Genomic DNA, 16,068 nt, shown 5'->3' with positions numbered 1-16,068 from the left:
GCGAACCGGGATTCATTCCTACAATTATGGGTTTCTGGATTGTCTATGTGAATTGTTGCAACGAAGACGACAGGCCATCCTACAATAAATTTCGAATTACATAGCTTTCGACATAAACGGACAAAAAAATCAGAGAGAATTAGAAAAATACAATACTTGTAATCTACATGTCAAAATGTAGTGTTCAATTTCAGAGAATTAGGTCTCAAAATGAACCACAATCTGTCAGAAACACAAACCATATGAGTGAGTGAGTTTGGTTTTACGATGCTTTCACAATATTCAAGAAATACGAAGGCGGGGGACACAACATATGGACTTTACAAGCGTATCCATGTAGGGAATCGAACCATGTCTTTGGAGTGACGGGCGAATGCGTTAATCATTTGGCTACCCCATCGCCCCAAAATCTATAATCGAAAGAATATATATACATTTCTTGAGGCACTGTAGCGTACGTTAGCTGTACGAAGCTTTTGCAAAGACATACTCACACGTTTGAACAATGCTACACGCCATGCCAAAGGAATGTCTCCTGGTAAATCATTTTCAGAAACCGTTAATGTAGTGATATCTGAAATAAATTATCATAGATTAGAAGGAAGCACATGCATTATGCGTTTAATATTAAATAGGTTTAAACGTATAACGTCTCCTTCAAACCAGGAACATATGACGATATTCTTACCTGTTATCACGGCGCTCGAAGCATGACCTGTGTCTCGCCGTGTTAATGTCAGTTAATCACCATTACTCTAACTGCATATCCGCGTGACGAGTATTGCTACGTAGTCACGATACCTCCAAAGACAACACACTACGGTGTCTCCATCATTACTATGGTGATCACACTGGTAAAATATTGGCGTGGGTGTGAAAGGGTGTGTTCAAGACAAATAATGAAGCCATTACACATAGAAATACCGAACGATGACAGTTAAAACCTAAATGCATTGTCCGTCGTGCCTTGATATACTGATGGCTGCTTAAAGCAAGACGTAATGAGTTCCTTTGACCTGCTGAATGTAATGGATATGCGTGTTGGGTAGTACTGGGTGCCGTTTATTGACACATTCTGATCAAACACACGATTGGATGAAAGGTTCTGAAAACAGTGGAATAACCCTCAATTTACCAATTCACAAGTATTTACCTTTCGGTGTCTATTGCAATACATGGTGTTTAAGGAATTAGAACGTTAATCACGTTACGTAGTTCTAAAAGAATTCTATTGAAGTGTTTGTTTCATCAGTTCATGGATACTTAAGCCTAATGAAGAGACGTGGTATATTTTGTGTAGATTGAGTGAATATATACATAAATGAGAACGAATGTGCTTAACGTTCTTTATCAACCATGTTATTTTCCACCCAGAAGAATAATTCTTGTGTGCAGAATTGCGTCCCTTAGATATGCCAGAAACCTGTGACTGGGGGTCGACTCCCGGTGCGACACGATTATATTTCGAGGTTTGTCAGCACAGAGAGCACCTCGTAGATTTTACCAATGTTTTGAACATACAAGACATACGGGCTTTCATCACACGATAAGCTTGTAACGGGAATATTGTTCAAGGAGGTATTTACATCAACTCACGTACACTAGCAGTGCTGATAGTCACTACATCCACAGATGCTCGCTCCCTAAAATAACATTAACAGCACACCCTGCAACTTGCGGGACGGCAGTATATGTATTGTAATCCGTGTAATGTCAACACCAGCATAGTTTTCTTTTCATTTTTACTCACTTCCATCAAATGTGTTTCAGCAGCTAATGGAAACTGAAGAGCTCCATTGTCTTCTGTGTGATATGTGTTTCAGCAGATCCTACAGCCATGTTCCGGGCTATCGGGGATTTTTCATGGACAAACTCAGTTATATTCCTCAAATATTTTAAGGCATTCATTGAACATTCTTAGTGGGAGTCGCGTGTTTTTGATATTGACGCGTTTTGTGTTTTTGACATTGACGCGTTTTCGGTTTGAACATTATGATTAAGACCGTATCAGTAATGAAACGTTCATTCTGAAAGAGTGATGAGTTTTACGCCGCACTCAGCAATATTTCAGCTAAAATAATCAAGTCTGGACCAGACAATCCAGTGATATCGACAGCATTAGCACCGATCTGGAGATAGTGCTGGCACGTGTCAACCAATGACGCATGGACGCGTACCCCAACTTTTGTCCTCAAGTCTTATTAAATAGCTATTAAAACTGTCATGAAAATGAAGTGTGCACGCCCAATTTCTCAAGAAGCTGTATCCGCCCTTTCTATAAAGTGTATGTAAGTCAGAATCATGGAGAGTTAGTATGTGTTCTGATGGTTTGCTGGATCGTTAATTCATTAAACTGGTGACATAAGATTGTGATGATTCATCTACTGAAATCCACACATGATTAGAAAATTGTTTGTATTCCTGAATGTGCTTTAAACGCATAGGTAGGAAAATGAAACAAAACAAAAGATGGGGTATAACTGTCAGTGTTACTTGAATTTGATTTTATCCTTTACGAGCTTTAACGTACTTTGTAAATATAGTGCCTGACATTGATAGATTTTAATGAAATGAGACGCCACAACATCCTTCAATGAAACCATAACGCCGATGTACAGGGTGTGGTTCAATGCATGTTCGCATAAAATGAAAGACAAGAGCATCATATTTATCACATTCAAAAATCGACAAAGCGATAGCACGACGCTAGGAAGTGTTAGTTTTTTCGTATGGTGTTCTATCGTTTTCTGTCCTCATTGTATCCTGAAAAAAGTGAGAAAGCGATGTGGCCACTCGGCCTCCATAAGTAAAGGGAAATTAAATGTTTGGATGTATCTCACAGCAGCGGTGGGTAGTATATGTAGCCGTGTTTGTCAAGTGCAAATCAGAGTGAAACCAATTACCTGAATATAACTCCAGCGAGGATGCTGGAGACACGATCACCGTGAACTGACACGCTTTTTGGCGGCAGTCGGTTTGTCCTTAACACGAGTGATGCACAATATAAGTGACTGCGCGTCTGCCTGAGTGCTAAGTCAATACAGGTCGGAAAATGTTCATGGTTTGATCAAACCCTCCAAAAGTCAGTTGTGCTCCAATCACGAATCTCGTACATTCTGTTTAAAATTGTTCAAATGTAATATTTGCATTATATTTACATTTCATTTTTACCCCTTTCATCCAAAGCATTATATCCATGTACCTTGGAGTGGGTAGAATCAGTACAAACATTGTTATGGTGTAGGTAGGTAGGTAGGTAGGTAGGTAGGTTGGTTGGTTTGTGGGTAGGTAGGTAGGTAGGTAGGTAGGTAGGTAGGTAGGCAGGTAGGTAGGTACTTTTAGCAACATTCCAGAAACGGATTTCAACCCTCTGCGTGACGAGCGAACGCATTAACCACTAGGCTAACACAAATTTTCTCTCGTCACTATGGAAACGAGACAATGAGTTGGGGTACGCTGGTCTTAGGAATACCCAGCCATATTACGATTGGGCACACCGAGATCTGACGATGCCGGGAAACGCAACCTGGTTGTAGTTACTAGACCGCACAAACGAAGGTCTTATGGTTTTACAATAAGGATGTTGTCATGTCCAGCAAGAATTGAACAGCTCAGTGTCATTTGTACGCATTAGTAATAGTCATCTCTAAAACGCAGCTTAGGGTTACAGATTTGTGAGGTGGCAGTAAAATGATTAGTTCAAGATGGGGCATGCGGTATGAAACTCCGGTTATGGGAGGGAGAGGATCTCTGCAGCAGTAACTTGTCAGGGCTTCAGTCCAAGTGAACCGTTTTCGTCAAATTTAGTTTCGTGTGTCAAGTAGTGTTTCTACCTATACGCAAATCCCAAATGTGTGTAAGGTACGGTGATATGTTTGTGTTGTGTTCCGCATAACCGAATTATGTACACCTTTTGTAAAATGATATAAAGAACTAAAATGGCGGTGTAAAGATTAATGCTGACGAAACATGTGATGTGTCAATTACAGTAAGAGCACGAAAGCATTACAACGTCCCTTGACCTTCGTAGACGACGGACAATGGAGATAAGTGAGTGAATTTAATTTTAAGCCGCTTTCAGCAATATTCCAGCAATATAACGGCAAGGGAAACCACAAATTGGCATCACATATTGTACACACGTGGGGAATCGAACTCGAGTCTTCGGTGTGACGAGCGAACGCATTGACCACAAGGCTACCCCACCGCCCCAACTGTTACAACAGACATTGAAGGTTCTATGGCTTGGACCTATTTGGCATTTCAAATGTATGAGCATGTACCGCCTAAGACAGGAATAATGTTCGAAATGTAACGATGACGTATGCTAACCATAGGTACATTATGAATTAATCTGAACTGGAGCCATCGTAATTATGAGTTTGCTTGTGGGGCCTTTCTGTAATTCACTCTCCGCCACTAGCAGTAAATTCAAAATCACATCTTCATTTGTTGTCTCGTAAGATACAGGTCATCGCCTACAAACACTTTGAACCGACATAAGTGGGCAATTGTCATGAGTGCAATTATACATGCAGTTTGAATAAAATTGCCGTCTTGTTGACAGTGATTGTTAACACAGGTTCCTTAGGGGTCAGTAAAATCTTCATTAGATGATTATTAGACCCTACTCCCGTTTTACATCCAAGACGGTAACTACCAGTAGACTTGTGGTCTGCTTTGGCCGCAATTAGGACCCAGACAGTGGTAATGGAGATGCTTATTCAACGGCCTTGTCAGCTACTTGAGTCAGCTAAGTCCGGTTTACAAAGCATTGTTCTCATAGAAAATGTACTTTGGGACTGTTATTTTAGTCCACAATCCGTAATTGAGGGAGTTTGGACTATAAAGCAAGCTTCAATGATAAATTATGAATAAGTGTTCGGATTTAACAGATTCATTGATATATATAAATATAAAAGGAAATGTAGTATAAATATACAACCACAATTAAAACCAATATTGTGCAAAACATAAACTTGAGTTTTGTGTTCATGGGATAAGCAAAATAGATTAAGATTAGTAATGTTTTGGGTAGGGAATCCAACCTGGAATATTATTTTCTTATAAATTTAACATACAATTTGAAAATCATTGCTTATATAGCTGTATAAACATACAGCAGCTTTAACACATTTATCTGTGTTTGTAATGTGGTTGACTTTCTTACAGTTTGATCAGCAGAATAGCAAACATACCTTGTAAGAGAACGATTAGGTATTGTATTAAACATTTTCAGCTTCGTAAAAACAAAGTCTAACGGATTTACTCATATAATTGATTAATCTCGTTAAATTATCGAACGTAACATGCGACTCTTCAGTAATTCCTTCAAGGCTGTACTCCAGATAATGGAATTGCGGCTAATTAATCATAGTGGGTAAGTGAGTGAGTTGTTTTACGCCGCAATTAGTAATATTCCATCTATATGGCGGCGGCTGTAAATAATCGAGTCTGGACCAGACTATCCTGTGATCAACAGCATGAACATTAATCTACGCAACTGAGATGCCATGTGTTAACCAAGTCAGCGAGCTCGACCACCTGATCCCGTTAGTCGCCTCCTCCAACAAGAATGGGTTACTGAAGAACAATTCTAACCCGTATTAATCAGCAAAAGAAAAACCAACGAAATCCCTTTGCCCAACCTGAAATGTCATGGTGACTCAGTTGGGCAAATGATGTCATACAAATTACTTTGGACTGGTTAACGAACAGGTACGTTACGACACAGGCATTTGTGGGAAAGGCTTCAAGTTAAACAGGAACATATTGATGTCTGTAACAGTGATTTTACACTAGTACAGTGTTAAAAACGTGATCATATGCTTGAGATCGATGTGGTATTGAAAGCTACTAAGGTGTTTCCAGTTTAACGCATCAGCAACATCATTTATATCTGAACACTTGCCTTGCCATGTCAGGTGTTACTGACGGCTTCCACAAATGCGGCTAGAAAAGTTCACCTTTTCGCGTGCATCAAAACTATGTGCTTGTCTGTCGCGAACACCTGCTCCTGATATAGTCGAAATTGGTCAGTCGATTGTTTGTAGAAGTGGTTTCCCACGGATTTGTTTGTCTCACAATGCCTGCCATGCACATCCAACCTTTAAGATCGATAATTACGCCGAGAATAATTACCTGGACTTTGTTATGGACATTTTCAACACAAAATCAATATTAAACTGTCCCCTCTAAGACAAATATCTCAACATGAGTAATCCATATGAACTGATTCGATTACCTTTAGTATTTCATGAAGATGTACGCAGCATCACATATAATTAAATATGTGCATTTATTGCCACAATGTTAGACGAAGGTAGAGAAGCAGCACTTTGTCTGCAACATGAAGGTATTTCAGGTATTCTAGACACTTACTGCATGCAACGTCATCTTCTGAAATAGCTAAATAATTTGATAAAAAAAATTAATTCAAAATGGTTATTCCACAGAATTAGAATGTATACCAAGATCCCTTGAAGGCTCAGAGATGAGTATGTATCTGTTGCCGTACGATCCGTCGAGATATGATATCAGTGAAGATTCATATCTCTGCGGCATCATTGACGTTATATGTACCTACCTTCCAAACCCAACACCTCAACAGCATCCAGGAAAGAAATACGGTCCAGAGAGAATAAGGTATCGTCAAAAGAGACAGAATGCTGCGATAACGTGTTTATTAGGAAGATCAAATATAAACAGGCATTACACAAATATCAGCGAGGGGCAAACGTTAGTCTCCCGATTGTTTTCCCATTGAAGCCACCGTGTTGCAGCTTTTCCAACTATCGAATGTCGAAAAACAGCAGCCAAATTTACGTAATATCACATATTTCGTCAGCTTTATCAGTCTTGCACTGCACCTAAATGCAAGTAAAGTAAATAAGGACTGAATGAAATTTTGCTTCTTCCAAGACTATCACATCTATTGAATGTTTAATAACCGTCATTATTTCTCAAATACTTGTGCTCACAGTCGCATTTCGACTGTCCTCCAAATAATGGAAAGGACTCAAGGATGTCCTTCTTCCAAGACTATCACGCCTTGCCGAATCTTCAATAACGTTCGATATTGCTCAAATACTGGTGCTCACAGTCGCATTTCGACTGTCCTCCAAATAATGGAAAGGACTCAAGGATGTCCTTCTTCCAAGAATATCACGCCTTGCCGAATCTTCAATAACGTTCGATATTGCTCAAATACTGGTGCTCACAGTCGCATTTCGACTGTCCTCCAACGAGTGTTTTGGTCTCAGTTTGTTGACGATGATTCCCTTCCAAAGACAGAAGACCCGTCTGTTGGCAATATAGCATATGAAGAGAAGAACTCCGAAAGAACCGTTCAGGATGATAGAGATATATATGAGAACCTCTTGCTGAAACACTTCAGCTAGGATGGCCACAATCCAGAACATCCCCGTGAGAGAGGACATTTTGAAATAGACATACACATTATTGCGCTCTTTCATGCCGTGATGTTTCTTGATATTTTCTATTTTAGATAGTGCACGAATTGTAACAATGAAGAATATGAGGTTCATCATTACAATGACACTGAGTGGCAACACGAAGGAAAAACCAACAAGTTTGTTGGACGTGAGGTAACACACAATACCCCCATAACCCACGTCGGTTCCACCCGATAAAACTGAACTGACCGTTACTGTGACTGCTACCACTAAAGCAGCACTTCCGAAGGCATACAAAGAGTATCTGAGCAATGCACTGGTATGTCGTGTTCTACTCTGCGGCATGATATTCTGCACGGCGAACACACGTAACATGTGAAATGAACAGACGTTCATCCAGAATATTACACAAAGCCACATGAAATGGATGAGGACACCAATAATTGTACACACAATGTTATTCTCAGTTCTATCTATGCCGAACTGGAAAAGCAACTGAGCTAGAAAGAGACACCCGACAAGGAACATGTTATTTTTACCAGGTAAGGATCGGAGGGCAGTGAATACACTGTAGGTGACGAAGGTCAAGAGTAAGCAAATCAAGGATAGAGAAACGCAGACGAGAGACAAAATTTGTTTGGCAAGAGTTGAATTTGATACGAGGGCTACATTACTTCCATTTTTGTATGAATCATTGTAAATGTCATCAAGAACTTCAACACATATCCTTGCCCTTTTCCTGTCATCAATTGAAAACTCACTGGAAGAGATAGAGATATTGGCACCATCAAGTGTAATCCAGCCACTCGCCTCTGATTTATAGTCACTCTTTCGCAACTTTACATGTGGACAAAACAGTTCATTTGTTACTTGTATAACACGTGAAGAGATGGTTCCACTGGCCTGCTTCAAATGGAACGTTTCTGCCACAGGAACACAGCAATGGCCTGATACAGGGTCAGCCCAATATCTTGCCTTTAGTTTCACCCTTGAAAGAGGAATATGGTTAAAGCTTGGACTGAAAACATGATCATTGTCGTCAAACGACACAATCCACATTTCTGTCACAAAATTGTAGAGTTTTGCTTCAAGTTCAGTTCTGTTCATTTCTTGAGTGACAATAAAATTACATTTGATGATGACTGCTCTCGGGAACCCAAAATCATCCTGGTTTTGCTGCAACTCAGTCATCCCTTCTAACAATCCAACTGTGAAAACGTAACTCGACGTTCGAAATTTAGACATGAACTCTTTGAAATTGTTCAAGAACATCTGTTGTACGGTATTCCAATGAGCTATGGCCTCGATTGCGATGTCATTTTCAGGCTTCAAGATGACGTTGAATTCGTATTCGTCATTCATGGCGTTATCCTCTGCCCAAACACAGTTTCCATCAACAAGTTTCTTGCCTGGTGAACAGTACACGGGAATAAACTTGCCCTGTGTGAAAAAAACAAACTTATTCATAACATTTAAATGTTACCGGAGACAATATATATTATTGTCCCTGATGTTAGTGTGTGACATCGATGTAGTGTGGTCGTGTACAAAGCTGCATATAAAACGGTAACTTTTCAGTTATGGAGATTGTGAAAGGTATATCCAAATGGCGTGTTGAAGAGAAAACATGTTAACTACGAAGAGTGTACTTGTTCAAAGGAGACGATATTCCATTTTGCTTTCAGTCTTTTCAACAGAGCCCCGATTTACTGGAGTCAAAAGCACAAGGCTACCTTCGCCCCTGGTTTGATAACAATGATACATACCTTTATGAAATGCAGCCATTCGTCGTCCCTATATTCTGTCGATTCAGGTTTTCTATATGTATCTTTGTGTGGATACAGAAACTGTGTGATGACAGTTATTGGTGGCGCCAAAGGACGGAAGTCTCTCCCACCATACCTCAAAGTCCGACTTGGTGTAATCCCATTACACACAGCACAGAATACATTTCGATATACTTCATTTTCATAGGAAACAGGGTAATAATAGACTCCACAAGCAGTTTCTATATCCTCTACATAGTCATACCATAGTCCAGATACGTTGCAGGCCATGGTCTGAGTTCGTGCCGCCAACATTGGATCACATGTTCTTGGGTTATTGCTTCTGGTGGAGCTGTATACTTTGCTGCAGTCTTCTTCATTGTCATAGAAACCATCTGATCGGCCAATGTTGTCAGCTTCGCCGTCACCGCTCCCATAACCGGAAGTGCAATCAAGTTCCATATTCCATGAATGATAGTCTGTAACATCATTACATTCAGCAACCTCCTCGTTGAAAAACGACATATTTCTCGACACTGAGGTTACAGGGGAGAATATGTGGTCACTAACCTCTCGATCAGGACATTCGGTAACCATGAAAACACCAAAGCCAACTTTTGCTTGCATATCAAGGTCACTCTCACTAAACAGGCATGTTGGAGGGTTCGGGTCACGGGTAACTGTGCCATTTTCATCTGGACAACAGTCTCCGTATATGTGACACTCGTCGTCACATCGGCACTCCATGCACCGAGGACTGGTGTGGAAACTTAACCAACTGTATTGCCTTTTCTCGGTGCCATCACAGTAGACATTGCAATACTGAACAAGGTACTGAGTGCTGTTGAGGGCATACACATCAAGGTCCAGGTCCGGTAATGGCTGGACAAGGGTAGATAACGCCAGAGCCAGCAGCAGGAGGATAGTTGTCATGTACATCTTCTATCGTTGACCTGGAATGGCATCATGCTTGTATTCTGATGCGCTACATAACTCTAACGTGGGAAGTTATCTAGCATCTTTCAAATAATAAAACCTCCATTTGGCAATAGAGGACATGCTATCATCACCTTATAATGGGAAACCTCAGAATATGGGTTTCACATTAACTCCTCTATGAGGTCAACGATTCTTATATTGCTGAATCCACCTGATTCTGATAATTGCCTAGTCAGTTTCATGAAATTTGTAAATCCCTGGCTTTACCATTTACTCACACAATTATTCAACATTTACTGCAACTGCACGTCGTCTCTTGACACCACAAACAGAAACTTTAAGGAAGTAACTCTTTTCCCCAGGTGACCAACAAAGTTAAAACTATTGTTTCTTTATCACGACAAGGCAGATCATGAACATGTGCGTTAACGGCATGTAGTGAGCTGGTGTTCTTGGAAGATATTTGACAAAAGGGCTGTCCCAAAAGTTGGGTTGATAGACTATAATCGGCGACGACAAGGTATGGTCTCTGGTAAGTCAAAATTTTCGCCGAAAATAAGACGATTTCAAAACAAAACAATATTTTACATTACAAAACACTATAAAATAAACAAAAAAATAACTAATGTTGAAAATTTAGAATAAAATCGCCAATGCTTTTGTTTATACATCAGATGTTACATTCTGTTCTGATATTAAAAATATAATAAAACAGGGTACAGTACCTGGTGCTCGAAACGTTGTTTGAACACACTGGCACCTCCTGAATCAATGATCTAGCTCACAACACCAGTCGACCCTATGATAAAGGTTTATAGTCATCAGGCAGCCTATCACGGATGCATACAGAACTTGGGGAGGAGTTCAAACTGTTTCCTATATTATACAGGACAAGAGTCCACGTCGGGCCATTTCCGATTTAGCATAATAATTAGCATGTTTTCCAAGCGTGGCACGTTGGTTTATTCTGATGTTGTCTGGGCAAGGCGTGGATAGTTGCAATAGAATGATGCACCTTCATGTGATGTTATTTTTGTCAAATGTCAGACCAACGAATATGAATTATTTGCGTAATTATGGATGAAATGGCAACGACAGAAAATAACCACTGTCCATTTCCGGCCGAAGCAGACTCAAGTGTGGCAATATTCTCTTGGCCTGTAAATCCACCGCAACAAACTACCAATCAAAATAATGGTATCTAAATTCTTTTTCTCGTGGTATATAATATACGCAAATAGGAAATAGGTCATCAGAGGTCAAAAGGTCACAGAATTTAGGCAATGCCCCAAATCTTACGCATGCTCCTTCATGTCAATGCCCCGATGCCAAATGGGGAATTTTATCATGGTGAATTATGATGTTGTTGTAACAAAACAAAGGGCTAATGACAGTCTGCCAATTACGCTCCTGTTGCATGTGAAGTAAAGGTATATGTCAAAAGTTGTAAGCCCTTAAAAGGGCTTTGATTTGGTCAAAGTCATTCTTCATCGGAGGTGTCACTCTCCTCTCTAGACACGTATTCTTCATCTGAAGAGTTGTCATCATCCTCCCCCATCATCATCATCATCATCATCATCATCATCACTTCCGTCTAATTAGACGACAGTGTAGTCTAAAATGCCTACCGACTTTTGAGGGAGGATGTCTCCATCAGTTCATTTTGACTGCAAGAAGAGCATTTTCGAATGTTCATCCATGGGATCAGGTAAAAGCAGATCGGGAATGTGTGCTTACCCCGATATCAACACCTGATAATTGACCCTATTCATGTATTATGACAAACAGCTTTGACAGGTACCCCACTCCACAAATGGTCCAGAAACATTGAAAATGCTCCTACCAGCTCTACTATGGTGTTCAAGTAGGTTGATGGATTTATCACTAACCTTCACAGGTGCACGCCAACAATCACCAACAGGCCAGTCATGTCCAATGCCTTGTGTGTTCAAAGCCTGTATTCAACATGTGATGTCATGGCGTTTCTGACAACGAATTGTTGTCGATACAGTTACATTACGACACAGTTATTTGTGGGATAGATGTCATGTTAAACAGGAAAATATTGATGTCTGTAACGGTGATTTTACACTACTACAGTGTTATAGACGTGATCATATGCTTGAGATCGATGTGGTATAGAAAACTGCCAAGATCTTTCCAATTTAATGCATCTAGCAACCAAGATATGGACGCACATCAAGAGACTAGACGTAAAGCACCCAGATCCATCACCATGCAGGATGGCCGTCGGAGGCGTACGAGAAACGATTGGGAGCACAGATAGAGGTACGGCCGGGCCCCAGCCGAAGAAACCCACGTCCATAAGGATTTATCCAAGAAGGTTATTGATTCAGGTAGTGACGTTTCGTTTATAACATTGAACGTATCTGGACTAGTAAATAAATTACATGACCATGACTTTATGAATTTTGTTAAATATGGCATTATCCAATTAACAGAGACATGGATTGCTGAGTGTGATTTTAGTGTTATAGTGTCATCGTTTCCTGTATACAAGAGCTATCATATCCCAGTGTATGACTGTCAGAATCAGGCAGATTATCTGGAGGAATCCTATTATGTGTCAAAGAATGTTACTGGCCATATGTTAAACACATTCATAAAGGAGTAAATGCAATATTTGCTCTATTTGACAAAAGTGTTTTCCACTGTCAAAGATAGAGTGTCTTTATTTGCGCACATACAACCAGATGGACCAAACTGGTATTCTGTACGGATATATACCAAAAATGGTATTGATATTCTTTTTAATGACAATTGCGATTATTGCTAATGTTGAGTACAGCGATGTCCATCTGATGGGCGATTTAAATGCGAGAACTTTCCAACAAGCCGATTTTAACAAAGATGATTATACATTTCGGATGACTGTGATGATTTGAATGACTTGACGATGGATTCTCATCTACACGAATATCTAGCGATATTTACATCAACACATGTCTCCTAGAAATGTGTCTTCTGCTTAACGTCCACATTGTAAATGGAAGATCTGGTACAGATAAGGGTAAAAGTGATGGTTTATAAGTCACGTAGGGTGCAGTGTCATTGATTATATCAACGGGTCAGCGACAGTATTTATTTAACCAGATATTAACATCTCCCACTGTGAATCTCAACATCTTCCGTTATCGTTTTCTGTATTGGCGGTACATGGCAAACAACTGGCTACAAATGGAGTGCCTTTAAATACGTCTGTTGTTAAGTACATCTGGAAACAAGAAAAAGAAGGTGAATTTGTTTCAAATCGTTTAAACTTGTCAAGTGAGTTGGAGAATGCAATAGATCTAACGTGGTCTGATTGTGAGCGTGGTATAAAAAAGTGCGGTGATCAAAGAGTCAAGTCAGCGGAGTACATGAAGCGGACCATTACATCGTCCAAGCGAAACCCTGCCTAGTATAGTAATGCATGTTTAGCATGACTGCTTTAAGAATATATCTGAATTGGACTCCAGTATGACAGCACTTCTATACCTGAAAGTCAGACACAGGGCATAAATAACGATATATTCAGTGCACCTATTAACCGTGAGGAAATCCACTCAGATATCAATAAACTTAAATTTAATAAAACTGCTGGGGAAGACCTCATAATTTGTGACATTTTTAAGAGCTCTTGTCATATCATCATACCTTGCCTCGAAATCACATTCAGCACATTGTATGGTAATGGATCATTGTATGCATAAAAAAGGCGATAAAAACTATCCGTTGTCGCGCAATTTCCCTTTAAGTGTTTTTGGAAACACTTATACAAACATTGGTATTCTGGTCGGACAGTTTGGGTATGATAAATTAAGAACACGCAGGCTTGAGAGCAGACAGTATTTATTTGTCTTGCAATCAGTAATTTGTAAATACGTTTCTAAGAAAGGTGGCAAATCGTATGCATGTCTTGTAGATTTCGCCAAAGCATTTGACTCAGTACAGAGACACAAATTATGGTATATGTATGTGTTTAAAAATATGGTATTCACTCAAAAATGGATAAAACCTAAAAATGTATTTATGAAAATATTGAAGCCTGTGTCCACACGAATAACATTGTTCTTACAGATGTATTTGACTGTCCTGTTGGTGTTAGACAAGGTTGTGTCCTAAGCCATTTTCTATTTTCGAGTTTTTAACAACGAACTAGTGTCTGAGATAAGCCGTTCATATCCCGCTGGTGTCCAGTTATATCCAGTCCTTACTGAATTATGCATTTTGATGTTTGCTGATGATGTGGTGTTTTTCTCAGAGTCAGTAATTGGCCTACAGAGGCAAATTAATGCTCTAGAAACCTACTGCAATAAATCTACTTGATAAAACTTAGATTGTGATTGTTAAAAGAGGATCTAAACTGTCAAAATCAGAACCATGGACATATACATCAATCAACTACACTTGAAGTTGTTACATCCTACCAGTATCTTTGCGTATCATTTGATAGAACTTGAAATTGGTCCCTGTCTGCCGAAAACACTTCAGTTAAGGCAAAGAAGCTTTAGTGTCTATTACAAAATGCCTTTGTAGCCTTCAGGACTTGTCATATGATATCTACTTCAAAATATTGGACTGTAAGATGCTACCTATGTTATTATATGAGTCAGAATTATGGGGTTTTCACAAACATGATTGCTTGGAAAGGGTATTAGTTTATGCATATAAACGATTCCTTGGTTTGCGAATGTCTACACCAAATACAATTGTACCTGGAGAAACTGGTAGGTACCCTGTCCATGGGTACACTCTTAAACGTTGTATTGCTTACTGGTTACAGCTCCTTCCCATGCCCTCTTCACGCTACCCAACTAAAGCCTACAAAATGTTATGTAATCTAGATTCAACTGCAAGCGTCGAGCGAACTAGTTTCAGTTGGACTTCGCATGTAAAATGGTTTTCTTCAGATTTAGACCTGGCTACGCGTGGACATGCGGTGAGTTTGAAATAAACACCATTTCTTAAATTTACTTGTAAGAAGAAGGAAACATTGCTTTATACAGGAGTGGCATGTAAAACTCCAAATTTGCCCCTGTACATTTACTTATTCCCTTTGATGTGTGAACCATATGTACGCTATATCAATCTTAAGAAATTAAGAATAGCCATGGCACAATTTCGTTCCGTTTATTATGACTTAAGCTGTTATGACGGAAAGTTTAATAAGAAATCTACTGTGTACAAATATTGTAAACTGAATGTCCTGGAAGATAATTACCATGTTCTTCTAATTTATCATTATCATAGAAACATTAGAAGCAGATCTATACCCAGCTATTTTACGAAACAATCGTCAAAACATAAATTTATCCAACCATTGTCAACTTCAAATCAGATTTTTTATTGAAAATATCATGCTACTTTGAAGAAAAATCCATTCTGCTATTGAACTGTGTATATACTTGTACTATGGGCCTGTTCTTAACGCATCAGCAACTGAAAAGATGCCCAATGAATTTCTGCATCATTTATATCTGAACACCTGCCTTGCCATGTCAGGTGTTACTGACGACTTCCACAAATGGGGCTAGAAACGCTCAGCTTTTCGGGTACATCAACACTGTTTGAGAGCCTATCGCAAACACCTGCTCCTGATATGGTCTAAATCGTACAGTCAGTTGTTTCTCTTTTAAGATCCATAATTACGTCGAGAATAGTTACCTTGACTCTTTGCTACACATTTGCAACACGATATTAAACTGTCTTTTCTAAAACGATTCTGCCAGCATGAGTAATCATTTGAACGGATTCGATTGCCTTTGGTATTTCTTGCAGATGTTCTCAAAGTCACATATACTTAAATATTTGTATATCTTTATTGCCACTGTGTTAGACGAAGGTATTGAAAGAGCAGTTTGTCTGCAACATGTATTTCAGGTATTCTAGACACTTACTGCATGCAACGCCATCTTCTGAAATAACTAAATAATTAAATACAAAAC

The 16,068-nt window shown here is 39.4% G+C and overlaps 1 protein-coding gene across 1 annotated transcript; it reads right to left on the bottom strand.

The window, feature by feature from the left end:
• Positions 1-7,202: 7,202 nt before the first annotated feature.
• Positions 7,203-10,120, bottom strand: LOC137285008 (uncharacterized). The gene is made up of 2 exons (XM_067817124.1): positions 9,182-10,120; positions 7,203-8,855 (listed from the first exon to the last, which is right to left on the bottom strand). The coding sequence occupies exons 1-2, from the start codon at positions 10,118-10,120 to the stop codon at positions 7,203-7,205; spliced, it is 2,592 nt and encodes an 863-aa protein (XP_067673225.1).
• Between the last annotated feature and the right edge of the window lie 5,948 nt (positions 10,121-16,068).

Source organism: Haliotis asinina, chromosome 5, assembly GCF_037392515.1.
Source record: "Haliotis asinina isolate JCU_RB_2024 chromosome 5, JCU_Hal_asi_v2, whole genome shotgun sequence".
Taxonomy (NCBI): domain Eukaryota; kingdom Metazoa; phylum Mollusca; class Gastropoda; order Lepetellida; family Haliotidae; genus Haliotis; species Haliotis asinina.
The sequence above is the reverse complement of the archived record's forward strand: the minus strand, read 5'-3'. Positions and strand labels throughout refer to the sequence as shown.

Bases quoted from the DNA above. Each gene is read 5' to 3' on its own strand.
- LOC137285008 (XM_067817124.1), bottom strand. From the start codon at position 10,120: ATGTACATGACAACTATCCTCCTGCTGCTGGCTCTGGCGTTATCTACC. The intron at 8,856-9,181 runs GTATGTATCATT...TTTTTCACACAG, and splicing joins AATGGCTGCATTTCATAAAG to GGCAAGTTTATTCCCGTGTA.